Source organism: Corylus avellana, chromosome ca1 (assembly GCF_901000735.1).
Source record: "Corylus avellana chromosome ca1, CavTom2PMs-1.0".
In the NCBI taxonomy this organism is placed as follows: Eukaryota; Viridiplantae; Streptophyta; class Magnoliopsida; order Fagales; family Betulaceae; genus Corylus; species Corylus avellana.
In genome coordinates, this window is record NC_081541.1 from 50,795,309 (window position 1) to 50,815,644 (window position 20,336).

A 20,336-nucleotide genomic window follows, 5' to 3' on the forward strand; every position below is an offset into this window, starting at 1 on the left:
CCAAGGAAGATATGTTGTCGCTGCTGTTGTCAAACCTTTGAAGTACTCTCTTTTAAAACAACATTTGTGATTTGAAAACAACGAAGCGGTTTTAGTAGCAAAGCTATTGTTGTTTGAGTGATGCGTTTGGCATCCATTAAAATTTACTTCGGAATATATTATCTATTTCAATGGAAAAATAAAAGGTCAAAAAGTTAAAAAAGAAAAAAAAAACACCAAAAACAAAAGATCAACCTCCACATTACTAATTATATGTAATAATTAAGTCTGTGATGCTAACTGCAACTATTTTCATGGTTAATCCATTTGGGCACATCACTTGTCTACTTGGCTCAACATTCAACAAAGAAGTGGACATTGGGTTAAATCTAGTAAAGTTCTCTCCCAAATAGGGAATATATTTTCTCTAGAATTATCTGTATTGATACGTTATACCTCCACCATCTCAGGAGTGAATTTTCTGTTTCTGTCGTTACTTCTTTTATGCATCCCAAGTTTCCTAAAGTTCAAGCATCAATATAAAAATTAGAGATATGCTAGAATTTAATAAAAATGAGTAATGTTAAGGATCATCTTTTTATTCTCCTAAAGCTAATGTGGCTTTCAAAATCACAATTTGATCAAAATTCAAGTATGATTCATCTAAAATTTAATGATAATTTTAAAAGGCACATCAGCTTTAGGAGAATAAAAAGATAGTTCCTAACATTACTCAATAAAAACTCTATATCTTGTCCATAAAAATCCATGTGGTAAGATACCACATCATTTTCCTTTTGTTTTGTCTTTTTTCCTCCACAAAAAAAAATGAAGTGACATCTTGTCACGTGGACTTTTATGGGCAAAATGTAAAATTTTTATTAGATTCTAGCATTTCTCTAAAAATTATCTTCGGCCATGACAAACTTAAGTACATTAGTAAAGGTAGAATTCCGATTGACAACAAGTATATATATATATATTTTAATAAATCAACAAATATAAAATTATAGAACATTAAAGGCAGGAGCATAATATATTATTCAGAAAACCAAGTGTTACAAACGCAAAGCTGAAAATCAATAGATATTTCATCCAAGCCAGAAAAATAAGATAAAAAATGGCCTGTTCATATCAGAAGAACGGCAAGACAAGTTCTTCACTAACTGAATGTGATTGCTTGTATCAATAGCATCACTTTTCCAAAATCGTTTGAAGATACTCCGCGTATACCACAGCATCTTGTAAGGGTCTTTTGGTCTACAGTCATTGGAATTTCTCCCAAAGCAACACGAAAAGCAAGATCCTCAGCTTCCTGGTCAAGTAATTTGCTGCCGGTGCTTCCTAGGACCTATTAATACACAGGAGAAGCGAGGAAAAGAATTTCATAACACCATTGACTTGACACAAAAAGAAGAACATGAGTAACTATTGCTATCAGAATTGGGCAGAAACAGGACAATGAAAGACGAGCAAGTTCACTTTCTTTTTAAAGGTAAAAATACTCGACACTCGTACAGAGTTGAACCCATGACTTCACCCTCCACTCCTTATATTAGGGGGAGGAGATGCAATCTGATAACAACACAATGAGTATGTTATGAGATGCCAAGTACATTGATGATGTTGTACAATTTCATAGGCATGTGACAGAACTATCATATCTGAAAGAATGAGTAAATTATGAGCATCTGCCTAAAAATTACAGTTAGCAAACTAGAGATGATTAGAGTAACGATTTGACATCTGACGAATTTCATGGGGTGGTCACAGAGAAAACAACAATGCAGCTGTCCAACATGTGAAAATCAAAACCACGCTCTCGGTCCTACAGTTATCACCCAAAAACCAATTTTTCTGTCTCTGATCTGGTACCCAGACATATTAAGGATTTTAGTAAAACAAAGAGGCACAAATTCAAACATCATTCAGCTGAGTGTAAAAGGACTTGAGAAAAACTTTAGATGGAAAGATAAGATGTCAAAAACAAAGGCAACAATAGAGATAGCATAAAGATGGAACCACGAGCTAAAAGCTGGCAACATTTTATTTCACATCAAGATTTATAAACTGAATTGCCAGAACAGATGTTTTCCGTTAAATGTTGTCAACTTGCCAGATTCTTTGATTCCACTATTTCTTAAAATAAAGAAGACAGTAAAACTCTTCTTTCTGATTGCTGAGAATATGGATGGTAAAAATTGAAACATGACTTCCTTGTCAGGGATGCAGCTTCCGTAACTACTTTTCCTCTATCCTCAACCAGACAATCAAGGCAGAAGAGGATGCCTAAAGAACAAAAGCAAAAAAAAAAAATAATAAAGCCAGAAGAAATTCATCTCATCAGAAAACAATGGAATAATTGTGGAGAATAACTTCTATAAGGTTTTGGCACAAACCAAGCCTTTTGTGGGGCTGAAAAAGGGCGATGGTTTTCTATCTTTCTTTTGGTTTATTTAATGTGTGATCCAGTGTTTTTGTTTTAAATTGTCTTGGTGTTACAAGTTGATGTGGCCTATTGTTATTGGAGGGCACAAAAGACTTGGTTTACGCCAAGTCCCTATAAAAGTTATTCTCATAATTGTGACCCATATTAATGAATATTTAAGTATGAACCATATATATATATATATATATATATATATATATATATATATATCAGTTGATCAGAAATTCCAAGAAAATAAATGTCAATCAAGAGAAATTACAAAAATGGATGAAAGTTGTTTTACCTATTCAAGAATATGGCAGTTGGATTTCCAGGGGTTGGAGGATTCTGATTTAGTAGTGATGCAAGAGGACCAGCTTTAGCAGGAGCATTGGGGTCGGTTGCAGACAAAATCTCCACCTCTTCAAGACTAAGTTGTCTCTTAATCAAGTCCAAGTTCTCCTGGAGGACCTCAATCTCTCCAAATGGTAGCCTCAACTCCAAAGCCTGGACTCCAAGTGCAACTGCCTCATCCTTTTTGAACCTCAAGAAAGGCATACACAGCTTTTGGGTTTGCTTGAAATCTTTGGCCTGACCAACAGAACTATTCTTCAGTGCCTCAAGTATCTCCTTATCTGGAGCAAAGGTATGAGACTTCCTGTCAAATTTGCTTTGCAATATCATCAAGCACTCTGCTTTCCATCCATCAAATTGTTCATTCACATATATCAAGCCTGTTAGCTTGTTGTCTTCAGTCAGTGATGTGACTGGAGCACCAGTCTTATTGGCTTTCCTTGAACCTAATATTTGTTTCTGAAGTAGCTTTCTCATCAAAACAATCGAATCTTGCAAATACTTGTTGGAACTCTTAAGGGTTAGGTCTGGAGCATCAGCTACAGGCCATCCAGCCTTCAGAACAAACCCATTCCTCTTCAAAAGCTTCCTCCAAACATACTCTGAATAGTGAGGACAGATTGGAGTGATAAGCCGTGTCTGCACATCCATAAAACGCCAAACCAAATCATAGTTCATGCCCCCAGCACCACATGAGAACCTGTACTCATCCCTGGCAGCTTGAAGATCAAAAAATCCAGTCTTGAGAGCTTCGCGGAACATGTAATTATGGTAATGCTGCTCAGTCATTTTGACAGCAATGTTTATCTCATTTGCAAACACCCGATCAGCATAAGTAGATGGGGGACCTGTTCTCAAAGAAGACTCTGCTGCCAGAACTTCTTCCATCCATGAAATCTCTTTAGTAAGTCGTAAGATAGCAGCATTAGCAGTCTCAAATACAAAATTTGCATCATCAACACCATCACCAGCATCAGCCAAAGAGAATCGTGTAGCATCAGCAGAAAACTCCTCAATTGCCTGGCGCAAGGTCCTGAAATTCCCTGTAGACTTGGACATCTTCTCAGAATTGAGCATGATGTGCCCATTGCATCTAAACCCCCGAGGCCAGTGATTCTTGGGCATGATTGCTGTGTGGTTGTAGATGGAGAAGGTCAGATGATTCTGGATGAGATCCTTACCAGAGACTCGAACATCATACGGGTACCAATATTCAAACTCCTGCTTCATCTTATTAAGAATAGATGAAGAAATATCAGATGATTTTGGGTATGGCCCACCACAGAAAAGAAAATCCCAGACCTCATCCGTCATTTGTTCTGGCTTTATGAGAGATGTATCAGACCCATATATGTCCCCGTTCTGTAACAGGTGGGCAACGGTGTAATAAGCCATGTAGATAGTGGAATCAGACAGTGACTCAACAAGGTATTGTTCATCCCAAGGGATTCGCGTCCCAAGCCCAAATGATCGCGAGCAAGCCCACTGATTCAGCCAGCCCAAAGTGTGCTCAAATCCATGTCGTGTCTCATCAGAAAATAGATTCATGGTGGACAGGCATTCCTCAGCCAACTTCTGCCATTCTGGTTCCCCATATGTAATGTACCATTGATCTGTAAGTGCCACAACACATTCATCACCAGACCTTGATACCACCCGCTTCTCAGGTTCACTATACATGATTGCCAGGCCAATCTCTAAAAGTTTGCTCCTGATCAATGGCTTTGCTTCCTGGACTCTTCTCCCTGAAAACTCACCAACAACCATTGTTCCCTCAGTAAACCCCTTTAAGTATGTCAACTTCTTGGCTTCTGCAAGCTTCTCCTTTTCATTCTGGCTTTTGATTTTCAGATCCTTGCAAACTTTTTCTGCAGCCCTATCTCCAAATTCGGGAATGTCAATTATGGGAATAATCTCAAACGGCAATACCCATTCATCCTTCACACCATACTTTGCCCTAAGAGGTGGTTTTGATTTTAAATCATGCAAGGCCATGTAATCATCAGGAGCATCACTGGGAACACTAGTGACAATGCCGGTACCTTTGTCTGTCAGGATGGTCAACATGGGAAGAGCATATATGATCTCATTGAACGAAAGAGGGGACCTTAATGGGAGGCCAATCAAATCATAACCAGTCAGCTCAACCAAGCATGTAGGTTTCTCTGGGATTCTAGAGTAGTTCTGATATGCAAGGTTAAGGGCAGCTCTTTGTGTGACAATAAACACTTCTGTGTCATTAATTTCAAATGCCCCGTACTTCCCATCAGGCAATACCCATGCATTTGTTTGCCCATACATAGTCTCTGGTCTCAAAGTTGCAGCCGCCAAGAAAACTCTTCTCCCTTCTAGCACTCCTAGTTTAGGGGGAAAAGGCGACAACACCTCCATCTTAATGAGAGTGTACTCTTGAGGCTGAACTCCTTCACCACTAGCCCTATCATGATCTGCGCATGGCTGGCCATCTAGGGGAGAATATATGGTGTATCTGACATCTTTCACAATCTTCCCCATGGATTTTAACTTCCTCATCTGCCACCTCACAAAGGAATCGTAAAACGGGTTCATGTCAGTAGTGATAAAGGAGCGTCTCCAGTCACAACCCAAGCCAAAAGCTTTAAGGTCCTCCTTGGCCAATGGAGGAAAGTAGCTCAACCAATTATGTGGATTCTGGAAATTAGATATCTCACTATCAGAGAGGCCAAAACTACGCATAATCTCCCACTGGAATGCCTGACCACTTGACTTTGACGCAGCTTTGGACTTCTTGCCCTTGAATTTATCTGGCGGTGCACCTTCATTTGCATCCTCAGATTCTTGTGAGATGTGTACTTCCTCATCCAATTCAAGGGGAAATGTTGGTGGATTCCCAAATTGTTGGATTTCACGTGCAAGTTTATCAGCTGAGGCCTTGATGGGCATGCCAGTGCAATGGAAACCAAAAGGCAAGAGCACATTGGCACCTCTTAGTCTATGATAAGCAGCAGCAAATTCTAGCTTTGAAAGTGAGAAAGCGTGTCCAAGATGCAAATACCCATTCATATAAGGATAGGGGAAGTTGCCAAAGAACTTCTCACCCGGTTCAGGAGGTCTTTCACAAGATTCAGCCCTGAAAATATCTTCTTTCTCCCACCATTCTCGAACATCATGCTCAATCTGCAGGAGACGGTCCCTCCTAGCAAAGCTTTTCCCACCCTCAGCTGCCATGTCGCAGCGTTGACAGAAACTGCAAAGAACAAAATACAATAACCAAACATACTACTGCAGGAAGTACTCAAAAAAAAAAGCACGCACACGAATCTATTTGGTCCAAGTGCAAAATTTATGATGATGTTCTCTCTCTCTTTCTTTTCCTTACTCTCCTTACCTATGAACCAATTGATGAAAAATAGAACAGAAATTTGAAATTCTCTTTGTTTCTTCAGTATCATAAAGAAGAAACCAGTGGGGTACAAGACCAACTACAACAGAATCACCAAAATATAGAACTCAATTCACTGAAAAAAAAGACACAATAAAGCCCAAAACATTTAAAGATTAATAAGCATAAGGATTTTTTTTTTTTTTTGAATGTTCGGAAGTAGAAGGATTTTCATATCTCATAAACCCAAAATGATAATGAATCATCCGGATTCCAATCTACCTTACACCAAAGAGTACTAAAAACTTAATAATTCACTAGATATAGAACTTAATTCACTGAAAATAGCACAAATTCAAGCCCAAAATCAAAATTTCCTTCCATTCTATCAACAACAAAAGAACAAGTACACACATAATAGTTCTCGGGCGAGCGCGGGTCAGAGTCCTAAACGTAAAAACCGATCAAATAACTTCAACAAGCAAAAAAGAAGAAAGTTTGTACCTCTGGCTCAGAAACGATACGCAAAGTGTACGGGGAGACTTGGGTAAGTTTTGACGGAGGAGAGGGAAAGCCAGTGGGAAAGCGGGGTTTCTTGGAGGCCAAACAACTCCGCTTTATATCAGCCGACGCTTGCTGCCCAAGTGACGGAAACAGCAACAAGAAAAAGATAAATGCAATTGAATTTGAAAAAAGTAAGTCGATTCATGTGAAAAACAGAATTGCAGAAAAACCATTACATCATCAACGTAGCAGCTACTCGAAAATGGAGAACACCAAGGAACAAAATCTGTGGCTGAGACGAGAGGCTGATGAGACGACTTCACCTTTCTTTTTAATGTCCGGCGCGGCTAGGGTTCACCAAGCGTAAACACGTTTTTTTTATCATTTGGGTTACAATTTTTTTTTTTAATTATTCTTTTGACAATATGCCGCTAATTTTTTACACAATTTATATATCCATTAAAATTAGCCAATTATAGTTAAAAGATTTGACTATTTAATTAAATAAGTTTGATTAAAATTGACCCATATATATATAATATATGTATGTAAATCTTTAATAAAAGATGTAATAAAAGCTAAAGGTCTAAAACCTTCGGAGAAAGGGTTTTAAGATTACGGTATACGACTTGAACCCATATTTTTTAGTGAATAAATTGGTGTTTTAAGTAATATTGAACCAGTCATTTAATATATATTAATACGTTTACAAGATCTCAAGAGACAATAGAGATACAAGAGGTTGAAAAATCTTTTATGAAATTTTGTTCACCTTACAAGTGGAAATCATCATTCTTTTCAACTACTGTAATATGATGGTAGTTGTAATGCATCACTTATGTATAATATGTACAAAGTGAGAATATGAACTTATTCTTCTTTAGAGCTTGAAAGTCAGCCTATGAAGACATTGATTCTTTATCCAGTTAACAAGCATTGGAAAAAGATTGAGGTCGACGATGACATTCAAAAACTGTTTATGGGAATTGCCTTGCCTCCAGCTGGTACAGTCCATGCTTCTCCGAGTTTCTGTCAAGGACAGAATCTCGTCTATATGCATTCGGCCATTAATTAAGAAAACTTCATCTACTTTTCTTTCACTTATTACAATCAGATCTGAAAAGATTAGAACACCTTCATAAATCAATTTATGAATTTAGAAAACAAGAAATCAAAGAAATCAAGAAATTAAAAAATGGTCATTTTAAGCTTTATGAATTAAAAGCTTTTCCTAACTAAATAGAAATCTTTTATTAAAAAATAAAATAAAAATTGAAGTCTTTTACATAAATGCCCATTTACAAGAATTTACTACAACTCTTTTTCCTTTTTAAAAGGAGAAATATGACATTCACTCTCTTTCTCGCACTCTTAAATGCACTTTCTGATGTGGTACTAAAAACCGGTGAAGAGAGAAGGCCGGGGTCGGTGCTAAGTGATTTTTTTTGTTGTCATCAATATCAAAATCTCTATAAAGATCTTAGTGATGATAGAATCTGTTCTACATTAGATGAGGATTTTGTCATCCATGCAGTAGTGCGATTGAAGACCAGATCATTCATTCTTTATAAACATTTTCTTTTTCTTTTCTTTTTTTATGGTTTTTTTTTTTCTAGGGTTAAATGCAATTTTGGCACCTGTAGTTAGACTCAAAATCAAACAGACCTCTCGGTTTCAAAAAGCCTCCATAAAAATTTTCCTCTTCATTATGGAGAAGAGAGAGGAAATCCCCAACCAAACTAGCTGGGTGACAACTTTTGTTTAAGAAATAGATAAAGAAGAATGGAAAATGAAAAATAATATATTTTTTTAAAATCACCATTAGATATGTATAACATTACTTCTCTTTTTTAGTGTTGGATGCGGAGCTTGTTGTAAAAAGGTGTATTTACATTCATTTGTTCTTTTTACCATTTTGGCAACACAAAATTCTTTTTGAAAAAGTACACTTGGTTCTCATCAACTTTCAATTGAAGAGAAAAAAATAATACAAAATAAAAATTGGTGACCCACATCCACTGGTTTTTTATTTTTATTAATATTATTATTATTATTATTATTATTATTGAGAACTTCTCCTTTATTGTGGTGCTTCAAGCTTAATACTGATAGTGTTGCCTTCATAAGTCGGATTCACATCTTAGGCTATTTTTTCTCATATCCCTAGAATTTCTGTCCGAATTTCAGAGAATTGGGGCAATGAATAAGAGAGGGGAGTGCTGATCCCAGAGCTAACCGAAGTAAATAACCATAACTTTGGCGGGGCAACTCTCAGTTTAGTCCTGCTTACCTCTGCCCTAATATCCAAATGATTTACAATAGAGAAGCGAATTTTATGGTAGGCTGCCTTGCCAAGTATGGAGCTTCAATTTGACAATTGAAGAAACTTACATTAATCATCATGCATTTCTCATCATCTTCTCTTCACTTGCCATGCTATTATTAATCAATAAAGATAGATCTAAGGATTGCATACAATAAAAATGCAATCTAATCTTCTTTTCAATATGCAAGAGAAAGAAAACAAGAAAAATAGTGCTCCTTACACCACTCTTGGATATATAGCTCCATAAACATATAACACCAATTCTACTTACCAGCAAAAAAGGAGGAGAAAATGATAAAAGACATTCTGCATTTGGAAGAAATAAAGAATTTAAATGAATAAGCCAAAGATTTATTACAATGGTTGAGGTCAGAGAAGTCCCTTCTATGATTCAACACGGTCTACAAACAAAAAATTAAACATCAGCACACCAAATGACTGAGGAGAATCAACATGAAACATCTACTCACCTTTTTTTTGTGGCAAAATTTCATTTTATAGAACATAATTCCATGGCAGATTTAAATTACTGTCTTATCGCTTAAATAGACAGTAAAATAAGTAAATTCTTTTCTTTCTCAACTTTTCAGTTAAAGAACATAAGCTAATATCTAGAAAAAGAAATATAGGAAATCAGTAAAAAGATAAATAACTATCAAGGTAGAGTAGCATGTTGAACCCAAGCGTATTCCTCTTTGTAAGAAACATTCCCCTCACAAGAGGCTTCGCAAGTATATGCAACAATAGTCCCCCAATCAAGAGAGTCAACTTCGTCCTTCACACTAAAGTAATACAGCAACTGAGGTAAGATCTGAAATCATCAACATAATGAAGACATCAACAAAAGGTTTTAAGTTAACTAATTACCAACATAAAATGCAGAAATTTTATAAGCTTTTTTTCAGGGTGCCTAATCCCTAATCCCTAAAATACAAACCAAACAAGCTTCTTTCTACCAAGAAGCCATCCTCACAAAAGGGACAGAAAAACTCTCTCCCAACCCAAAACCATAAAGAAAGTACACAAAACACACTTGGCTATCTCAGCTATTTGGCTGAGTAGAAGATAGCACCATGAATATGGATAACTTATAAAGGCATATTTGTTCATACCTGAAACTCAAAACACAGCGGGCCACCACAGTACTTGCATTTTGGAATATCAGCTTTTGATGGCCGGCCACTTGACATGGGCCATAAGGGTTTAGCGCTACCATCCCTGCAATACCTGATATTTTGAAACAAAGACACAGATTTATCCATCATTGCAGGATAAAAAGGAAGAAAGATATAAGTGCATTTGATTAAAAAACTGCAGGGCTAAATGACTTGACAAGCCAAATTGCTATAAATTCCTATACAAAATTTGTACCAAGATAAAAAAAAAATATTATGCCTAGTTTATGTGACTTAGGCTGCGATTAAGGATAGGGTAATTCCAACTGGAACCTCTATCAGATTACTCATGTAAACATTTGAAGAAAGATATTGATAGATGACACAGAAGTAGCATGTACACAGCAGCAAATTCTTTATATAACATGAATTTGCTTGAATTTTAGGATACCATATTAAAATGAGTGGCAATTAGAAGTTTTTCATTTTTTTAACTTCTACACTAATTTGCTTGTCTTCCTAGTAAAGTTTATATGTGTTGCAGAAACTTAATAAGACTTTTATCATTTTTTTGGAAAATAAGGAAGCCCCACAAACAGTTAACCTTAAGGCCTCCTTGCTTTCATTTTGCCATTCTCCATATGAAGGCCACAGACATGATATGGGCTGATTAAGGTCCCCTGAAAATAAATACTCAAGGTCTTTCTTCTCTTCTTCTGTATCCTCAATTGGAAATATCAATTACCTCAATACTTGTTCAGGGGCCTTGGCTATGCACTCCTGGAAAGAGGCCCAACTTTTTTTGTCTTCATCACCCTGTTCACAGACATGGAAAAATAAGCATGTAATAGACTTAAGCAAGTAAACATTATTTTTTACTACAACAGCACAAACAATAAATACCTCAATATTGATATGTGACATCATTGTATCATCAATTTTTTCCTTGGAGATCAATGAATTAGTACATGCATTATTCTCGACCATTTCTGTGCTGAATTCAGTTTCATTCTCAATTATCATCTCATATTCTGCCCATAGAGTGTTGCTCACAGCTGTGTACAAATGCAAAATCTTTTAGATGTAAAATTCTAAAATCCAAATCTAAACAAGGACAATACCACTGATGATAGAGCTCATATCAATGAACATTTTCTAAGTGTACATATACATGGCAAATACAATTCTCAGACAACACAAAAAGTATCATGCCAACAGTTGCAGGCTAGACTCTAACTCATAAGTCGTCACCATGTTAATGTCATCTAAGATGTAATGACTTTTCTATAATCCAACAGCAAGTATAACATATAAATTAATCTCAAGACTCTGTAATTTCCAGCCAAATAATCCTAGAAACCATATCCTGTACTGGCCTTTTTGTAAATTTGCTGAAGTAGCTCCATTTTTGTTGGGGCAGTCGGAAGAAATAATCATCCGTTGACAATCAATCTTATGACCAGAGCGCCAATGCATGACCTGTAAATATAGGACGACTTGAAATTTTAGGGGCGGATGTTAAGGAAATACTTTTTTTTTGGGCCAAACTACTATTTTGTTCCGTAAAATATACAACAGTTTCCAATTTGAAAAGTTCCAATTTAGTCCTTCAAATATTTATAATGTCGCAATGTCTTCCTTCCATCAATTAGAGTTCATGCGGCATACTCAAGCCTAAGATGGTATGTCACATAATCAACAAAAGAATAAAATAAATATCTTCTATTTTTTTCTTCTCTCTATTTTGTTATCTTATCATTTACAAAATAGAATAACATTTGTCTTCTATTTTTCTCTCTATTTTGTCATCTCCTCGCTCATTGGTATGAAGGCAAAATAACGCAGAAGACAATTACCTGGTGTTTCTCTGAGCAATAACGAGCAGTCCTGCAGCTACTACAGAGTTTATCTCCTTTCCAAGTACCACACCAACTACAAAGTGCAGCTAACACAAGCAAACATCAAAGACCATCAAGAGAGCTTTTGAAAGCGCATTAACGTAATATAACAAAATCCCATATACAACAATTTTTCATTTCTTTTTTATTTTTATAACTAAATGAGATATCATTGAAAAACGCAAAAGGTGTAACCAAGTTAAAAAAATAGTAAATATGAGAGTTAAGGACATAAAACATAATTTGGAGATGTGGATGCCCTCCTAGGAGGAAAATTTAAGGCCCTTGCAAAACTGTGGCCCCAGAACTGCAATCTTCTTGGTTTCGTATAAACCAATCTGCTTAATATATAATATTGGTATTTAGAATACCTGTTTACTAGCAAGCATAAACCAAGCTACCTTCTATTAGTTCATTAATACAAATCGTCCTTTAACACAGGAAATATTCTTCTACAAATTACAGTTCTAAAACCTAAAACACACACTTAAATCATAAGAATCTGCAAACTATAATGTTAATCGGAAAAGATTATAAATACAATCAAATACATTGAGAAAACTATCAGCAATAGCCTCCAAGAAAGATATATCCTTATTTTCACTTAAAGTTTAATTCTTTCATTTTTTTTTAGTAGATACAAATCCCATAAGAAAATTGGCATGAATGGACCAGAAAAAAGGAGAGCTGCCTTGACAAAGAGCCAACATTGAAGCCTATTATGTTGCATTTGGATGTGCAGATGGAAATATGAGATTTGAATTTCTAGGCCCCAGGCATATAGATTTTTGAAGCGCCTCCAAGATGTTATATTCAACCAAAATATATGGCTAGACTTGTATGTTTCATCATAATCTAAAAGACGTCATTGGAAGTTAGAACTCTTTACAAAAATTTTGATTTGGAGACTTAACACAACATGTGCCAAATTCACCCACTCTTAACCCAGGATCCAAACGCAATTTTAGTCAGTATGTTTTTAGAACATAAACCTGAAAATTTAAATTTTATACTAAGGCATATATGACAAAAAAAATTGATGCAGCCAGCCCAAGAAACAGAGATAGAAGTTCTGCAGGGCTGACCAGAACAATATTTGTCATAAGCACAATCAATCAACAGGCAATGAAAGAAAACTTTGAAACTACCTCCAGCTCCAGAGGGTTTGTCAGTCCCATCGTGTCTTGGGGGCTCACTTGGGTAGAAATGATTAAAGCGAGGCAATTGGCAACGAAAAACCTTCACACTTCAGAGACCATAACATAATCAGAAAGGCAATGTAAGTGTAAGGAATGAGAAAATGTAATTTTCTTATGAGTTAAAACTTTAATTTCAACTAGAAAATGACATTGTTTTGTAGTTAATACAAATGAAAGGAATAATGGAAAATACCTTCTAGAAGGCTTCTCTGGATGGCGTTTCCATTGCTCGTGTTGATCCCGACGAAGACAGCTCATTGATAAACACATGAAGACAAACAATGTTCGATGAAATGCATATTCTTTCTCGATCGGTGCATACACCTAGAAAGTCCGCAGTTAGAGGTAACTATCATCAACTGCTGTACTCAACAACCCGATTGGCACATGAAGAATTTGTTCATATACCTACATGCTTATAATGTAAATTAAACTTTATCGAATCATTGAACAGAGTCTTTCTTTCTCAAGATTAAAACTATCATACTTTCACAAAACAATAATGTGGAAATTAAATATACATAAAACAATACAATTGAATTCATTATTACAAACCTCGAAAAAAACTGATCTAAAATGCCGCAAAATGATTTCTTTCACTTGACCCTCAATCTTTAGTTACACAATAAGGATGAAAATTGTGTACATTAACGGGTAGAGAGAAGAACGATTTTCTTATTCAGTTATAACTCCACTTAGCATCAATTTAGGATTTTAATTAGGAAACAACTTCTCTTATTGACCAATAATATGATGAGCTTAACATATCAAGATTAGATGATCTGATAACTTCAACACACTTATTATCATTAATATACGCTAATAATGGCTTATAAAATAAAATGTGTATATGGGCCAACAAAGTTTTACATATAAGAGGAAAAAAAAACACAACAAAAAAAAAAGAGAAAAGAAACAGACAAGGAGCTCAAAATGCTATAGACTTTACAAAGTCATGAGCACATGAATCCAATGAATCGGTTTTTTTATGAATAGTGAATCATAATTTAAACCAACACAAAATCTCATAAAATTCCTCGTTCCTCCACCAAATTAGTTAAAGAAGTTGTGGTCATCGAATTCAAAAGAGCTTTACCTGAAGCAAGAACTGCAAAGGTTCTCCACATATATCACAAACGCAAGATTTTCCTGATGGCAAATTCATCGGATCTAACCAGGCCTACAATCGCAAAAATATATCACATTTACAGCTCAAAAATGATATCTAGAAATAACCTAAAACATATTTTTCACCGAAGAAACATCTTTTCTATTTTAATTTCCTATAGAATGAAACACTTATAAGTACCGGTACGCCTCCAGCCTTGCTAGGAAACAATTGACGGAGAAGTGACCAGCGAGTCTTGGGCTTTTCCACAAAACCTAAAGTCACAAATTCTTTTTCTTCCTCCTCATCATCATCATCAAATTCATCCGTAGCATATTCTTCTTGCTGTTGTTCATTTTGTTCTTCATCATCATCATCAAGCACGGAGATTTGGATGCCTTTTTGCTTTTCCATAGTGTCTCCGTTCACAGCACTACTCTGCTCATTGGCCATTGCAGTGAAAGCTTAAAAGGGGTTGGGGTTTAATGAGAACAATTCTACAACAATGAGGCTGGAAATATTTTTCTCGGAAAATGCTGCTAGCTGAAAATATTTTTCGGGAAAAATAGTTATTTTCTACTGTCTGTTTGCAACTTTGACAATGGTCCAAAGTTTGGCTCGTACAAAAAATTACCAAATATTTTTTATATAGTTTCATATAATCATATTAACCTATAAATAACAAATTTCATTTCCAACATAAAATATTAATACAAAACAACTAAAAAATCAACCTAAAAAGTAAAACTTATTCACAAATTCCCATCAGTCAAATGCCAAAAGATTCTAACTTCTATCTTAAATGTAAGCAAGACTAAGTTCATGATCAGAAACTCATATTATATTCAGTAAGGCCCTAAAACGAAATAAATGAAAACTTGACAAAACATCAAAACATTAGTATTGAAAAACAATTCCTCTATCTTCCCAGGAATAATTTATTTAAAAGGAGACGGAGCAAGACCATAAACAACTATTAGCAACGAAAAATCCTGGAATTAGTCACAAGTAGTAGCATAATGCCATACTCGAAGAAAACAGTACAGGAAAAAAATATAAATAAATAAAAGAGAGAGATGATAGAGCCAACTACACTACAATCCTACAGTTGCATAAAGAATTATACAAAAATCACTACTACTTTGGTTCATCGTGTTTCTGCTTCTCCAAGATGTTCAGCAATGAGAAAACATAATGAAATCTAAAAGTTGCAAATTTTGATTTATTTTCAGAAAACAGGAATTTGTAAATCAGACCTGAGCTTCTTTTTTTGCTGCAAAAGAGAGGGAGGGGCGTGCCGCGTGCGTGCAAAAACGAGAGGGAGAGTGACAGATCGATAAAAAGAGACGATGGACAGAGGCGCAAGAATTAGAGAGAGAGAGGCGAGGGTTAAAACGTAAACTCTTTTTTTTTTTTTTTTTTTAATGCAGGCCCAACTAAAGACAAATTGGGCCTTGGGCCCATTAGGCCAATTTTAGATGACTGAAAACAAAACAGCCCAGTGACTCTAACATCATTCTTTAAAACCCTCCAATCGACGGCTAAGATCCACCGTCATCTCGAAAACGAATCTTTCCCGTCGGATCACCCAAGCCAAAACGCACACAAACCCTACAAAACCCTAGTTCGGCTCCGCTGCGAAAACACTAGCCATTAGGTTTCGCGCCCCACACCCTCCGCTGAGCTCAGAGACCTTTTGTTCGGTGAGTTCTTTACAGATCTTTGCTCCTTGTACGAAATCTGACTCTAGAATTTTGATTTCAATTTCCTCATCTGTGAATTTTAAGGCATTATCTTTCCTTTCCTTTCCTTCTTTTTTTTTTTTTTTTTTTTGGGTTTTTGGATGTCAGATCTATGTTGAAGTAAAGAATACATGTGCTAGTTTTGAAACCCAACTCGGTTTTGTTAATTAGAAATTTTCTTTGATTTTGTTTTCAAGTGATTTTATTCTTACCATGTGTTGTAAATGTTTGAATCTGCATGCTGGGTGTCATAGTTTAAGAATATATTATTAACCCATAGAAATGAGTGTCATAAATTCCGAACAAAGATGGGCTGATTCGATTATTAATGAAATCTGTTTGTCTAGATGAAGGTTAACTGAACAGTGATTTTGTAAGCAGGTAATGGCTCCAAAACAGCCAAGTACTGGCCTCTTTGTGGGGTTAAACAAAGGCCATGTTGTCACCAAGAAAGAATTGGCTCCACGTCCCTCTGATCGTAAAGGAGTAAGTTGATTCATTTGCTAGCTTACTTTTATGGAGATTCTGTGTTTTACATTTGGGAATCATCATTAGAGCAAAAAAACTGTATTGAGTTTAGCATATTAAAGTATTTTTCCCTGGTTGCAATGTGGTTTCAATTAAATCATTCTCAACCCCAAGGGTTGGCTACCCTAAGGTTTGAATTCCTTTGGGTGCAAACAATTTCTTGGCTCCATGCCCCTCGGGTTGGAGATTTGTCACACTCTGTGTGGGTACACGAAGTGCCCCCTTTGAGGGTTCTGTCATAAAAATTTATTTAAATTTTCTGTTTTTATTCTTTCATGGCACAATTTGTTGATTGTTTATTATTACACATGCAGAAAACTAGTAAAAGAGTTCACTTTGTGAGGAATTTGATAAGGGAAGTTGCTGGGTTTGCACCATATGAGAAGAGGATCACTGAGCTTCTCAAGGTTGGAAAGGACAAGCGTGCGCTCAAAGTTGCTAAAAGAAAGCTTGGCACCCACAAGAGGGCAAAGAAGAAGCGTGAGGAAATGTCTAATGTTCTCCGCAAGATGAGGTTAATAAACTATTCTTGCAAATTTGCTTTATCAAAACTTCACTGTGTTCTTCTTTTCGTAAGCATAACTTTATTGTGTTCAAAACCAAGACTTCATTGCTAAGAGTTAGGCCATAAATTTCTGCCAAGTCTATAAATCAGCCATGTGTTTTTTAATATTTCTATTAGAAAAACATGTACGTCTCTCATACGTTAAGGGACAAATGGCAATTTTAAAAACCGGGTTGGAGAGAAATTTTTCAATCCAGTTTGGATGAAATTTGTCGGTTTTTAGATTTTCAATTGCTGTATCTTATTTTGCTTATTGGGACTTGTCTTCAGGTCTGGTGGAGCTGGAGAAAAGAAGAAGTGATGATTGCATTGCCACATTCTCGACTAAAACCCTTACTGTTAGAGTTGTACTTTTAATCTTTCTTTTTTATATTTCTGTTTTGAATGAGATTGTGAGAACGCGAAGCACTTTAAGCACATTTATTGTTATGTTTTTCCAGAATTCAACTTTGGCTTACCCTTTGGTAGGAGGGCACAGTGACCTTTCAGTACTGTTGTTTTACATTTAGGCTCTGTTTGCTTTGATGGAATTTTTTTTCTTCAGAAAAAGCTCTCTCTATTTTCCATTGTTTGGTGTGAGAAATTGCGTTGGAGTTTATCTGATTGTTGCTTAATGCCTTGTTAACCATTCTTTTGTTAATTGAGAGAAATATTAAGATTGGTATAAAGGCATATGTGTCAACGACATAAATACTATTATTAGATTTCTCTCCATCCAAACTCAATCACATCGATTTTTGTATTGTCACGGTATGTAGGTCTCTCCACGGGTAATTATTTCTTAGGGTTAAATATCCTTCGACTGCTATAACAAACAGCTATCTTGATTTATGTGAATAATGTTATAAGATTTTCTTGTGTCACTCTTATATTCCTTCAAAGATAATGTTGCTCTTAAAATCACCATTGAACTTGTGATTGATCATTATTTAATTTTGATCAAATGGTAATTTTAAAAGTTAGAATTAATAGAATTACTCATTTATTTTGATTTTAAAGAGTTTTGTATGAGTGGGCTATCAATGTCATCAAGGTTAGAGGGTCGAAGTGAGATAAGGTACGGCCTAGGGGAGGTGATATGGGTTGATGCCTAGAGGATTCTAAGGAGTGTATATGAGTGACTTTTTTTTTTTTTTTTTAATTGTGCATCTAAGGTTTATATTTACATTAAAAATGTGCGGATTAGGTCACAATCTCACTGGGGGAATGTAATCTAAGTATACACCTATTCTTCCAGGAGATGTCACCCATGCATAGTGTGATAATGATGAAGTGGATACTAAATTATTACTAATAAAGAAGATGATTATTTAGGCATAAATCATCTATCAGCCGACTTTGATTTTAGCGATTGGGTTAGTAGTGAGCTGATTTTGTAGAGCCTAAAAATTGATACTGATAGTGACATGGTGTTAAGTAGAGCCTAACTTGCGTAGAAAATTTTAGGGTATAAACACTCGCAATAACCAATGGGGTCAAAATTCAGGGACTTTCATGTGGTAAAGATATTGAAGATAAAAGGTTGAGATAGCTAATGAGTGTAATGGTAAAACTGTATGTAGCTTACTTCATAAATTCGATTGCCTAAACAAAGCATTTGTGGGACATGTGATTAACATGTTAAAAACAAAGGTAGGTTTTTTTGTCATTCCAAATTATTTGATGCTCCTCTATGTTTCTTCTTTTTAATTTTTTTTTATAAAAAAAATATTATTGTTCATAATTTTGATTTTGTAGCTTTAAGTATGTAGGCTTTTTTTTTTTTTTTTTAAGGAATCTTCCATAAAGTCTTTACATCATAAGCATAAAGTTTTGATAAATTATAGTCAAAGTTATATAAGATTACAATGTCATAGAGGCGAACATAAAAATCTTACAATCAAGTCATATGTATGATTTCAACATCCGCTAACTCATGTTTAAACTTCAGTTATAGAACAGATTTACTCAAATAAACTCAATCTAATACATAGGTATTTTAGCCCATATTCTCAACTTTTAACAAAACTTTTATTTTGTTAGCCATAAGAGCAAAACTCACACACTAAAACAAATCATCCTTGATGCAAAGGACATGACCAAAACATTCACCCCAAAAGTCAAACCCTTACTAAAAACAACAAAAAAAACACAATAAAAAACCAGCAAACCACTACAACACTGAGGTGAGGGAGGCAAAGCGCATTGGCTGGCTCGTGGTGGACAAAATGAATCTGTTTTGCGCCGATGAGCAACTGATAAACCAGGGAGCATGGTGGAGGGCAAACAGAGGCAGCACATCATAAGCAAAAGGATGGCCAGAGTAACTGAACTTATCGAAAACAACTAAAAAAATAAACTGAAAAAAAAAAAAAAAAAAAAGAAGGAAAAAACATGAAGGGAAGGAAGGAAAGAAGATGGGAGTAAGGAGGGAAGGGAACAAGTCTTGTTTTTTTCTCTCAAGTATGTAGAGCAACTGAATTAGTCACACACTCACAATGGTGTTACTTTGTTGGTGAAAAATTTTGTATATGCCAATTTCTAAGCAAAATCCCCAATACATTCATACTTTTTGAGCAAGTGTTATTAACACAAAATATCCAATATAATCATACCATTTAAGCATATCTCATAGAACACATTTTTTTAAAGAGAAATGATATATATATATATATATTTTCCATTCGAGCTTAGCATTTCTATTTCTTTTTTTTTTTTAATAAAAAAAAAAAAAAACATTTCTATTTTTTTACAATTACACCAAACCCCATTCACGTGAATTGTATTTTTCGTTTTGACTCTCAGACATGGCCATGTGCGGACTTTTTAAGTTTAAAAATTTAAACTCTTTTTGCATAATTTCTATGCACAAGGGAGGGTGGTTCCCTAGATCGGTCAAAAAGGCTTGCATGGCTCTTTATCCATCTCTCTCCATGTGAAAAGCCTTGCATTCATCCAAGTGCATTCGCCCTCTCAAGTTCCAAGAGCATTCACCCAAACTCCAAGTGCATTGCTTTAGAACCTGACACCGAGCAGCGAGCAAAAAGCACCAAGGTGGTTATTCGAGCAAATAGTCGCTCGTTTGTTTCTGAAATCATAACAGATACATAAGTATATCAAATTCCAAACGTCATCCTTGATCAAAACTAATTTGACCTTAAGTCTTACATGCTGGAAATTCACTAAAGATATCACAATCAGGGAAGAAAGTCCCTAAAAATATCACAATAAGGGAGGAAAGGCATATTAT

The 20,336-nt window shown here is 35.4% G+C and overlaps 3 protein-coding genes across 6 annotated transcripts; 1 reads left to right on the top strand and 2 right to left on the bottom strand.

Moving 5' to 3' along the window:
- Positions 1-979: 979 nt before the first annotated feature.
- Positions 980-7,007, bottom strand: LOC132175796 (leucine--tRNA ligase, cytoplasmic-like). 2 transcript variants are annotated; one of them, XM_059587861.1, is made up of 4 exons: positions 6,863-7,006; positions 6,627-6,758; positions 2,712-5,987; positions 980-1,330 (listed from the first exon to the last, which is right to left on the bottom strand). In XM_059587861.1, exons 3-4 carry the CDS (start codon positions 5,966-5,968, stop codon positions 1,324-1,326), a joined length of 3,264 nt encoding a protein of 1,087 aa, XP_059443844.1. In that variant the 5' UTR covers positions 5,969-5,987; positions 6,627-6,758; positions 6,863-7,006; the 3' UTR covers positions 980-1,323. The 2 variants fall into 2 exon arrangements, with proteins under 2 accessions (XP_059443844.1, XP_059443836.1); XM_059587853.1 differs by having other exon boundaries at positions 1,246-2,268; positions 6,863-7,007.
- A 2,229-nt stretch (positions 7,008-9,236) lies between these two features.
- LOC132168219 (uncharacterized) lies at positions 9,237-15,608 on the bottom strand. 3 transcript variants are annotated; one of them, XM_059579342.1, is made up of 12 exons: positions 15,529-15,608; positions 14,474-14,736; positions 14,261-14,344; positions 13,358-13,488; positions 13,114-13,211; positions 11,924-12,012; positions 11,444-11,546; positions 10,971-11,122; positions 10,813-10,883; positions 10,065-10,179; positions 9,606-9,763; positions 9,237-9,353 (listed from the first exon to the last, which is right to left on the bottom strand). In XM_059579342.1, the coding sequence occupies exons 2-11, from the start codon at positions 14,723-14,725 to the stop codon at positions 9,608-9,610; spliced, it is 1,251 nt and encodes a 416-aa protein (XP_059435325.1). In that variant the 5' UTR covers positions 14,726-14,736; positions 15,529-15,608; the 3' UTR covers positions 9,237-9,353; positions 9,606-9,607. The 3 variants fall into 3 exon arrangements, with proteins under 3 accessions (XP_059435325.1, XP_059435324.1, XP_059435326.1); XM_059579341.1 differs by having other exon boundaries at positions 9,237-9,763; XM_059579343.1 differs by lacking the exon at positions 15,529-15,608 and adding an exon at positions 15,414-15,492 and having other exon boundaries at positions 9,237-9,763; positions 14,474-14,710.
- A 259-nt stretch (positions 15,609-15,867) lies between these two features.
- Positions 15,868-17,673, top strand: LOC132189827 (large ribosomal subunit protein eL36x-like). The gene is made up of 4 exons (XM_059604635.1): positions 15,868-15,975; positions 16,396-16,500; positions 16,857-17,056; positions 17,378-17,673. The coding sequence occupies exons 2-4, from the start codon at positions 16,399-16,401 to the stop codon at positions 17,406-17,408; spliced, it is 333 nt and encodes a 110-aa protein (XP_059460618.1). The 5' UTR covers positions 15,868-15,975; positions 16,396-16,398; the 3' UTR covers positions 17,409-17,673.
- Positions 17,674-20,336: the final 2,663 nt, after the last annotated feature.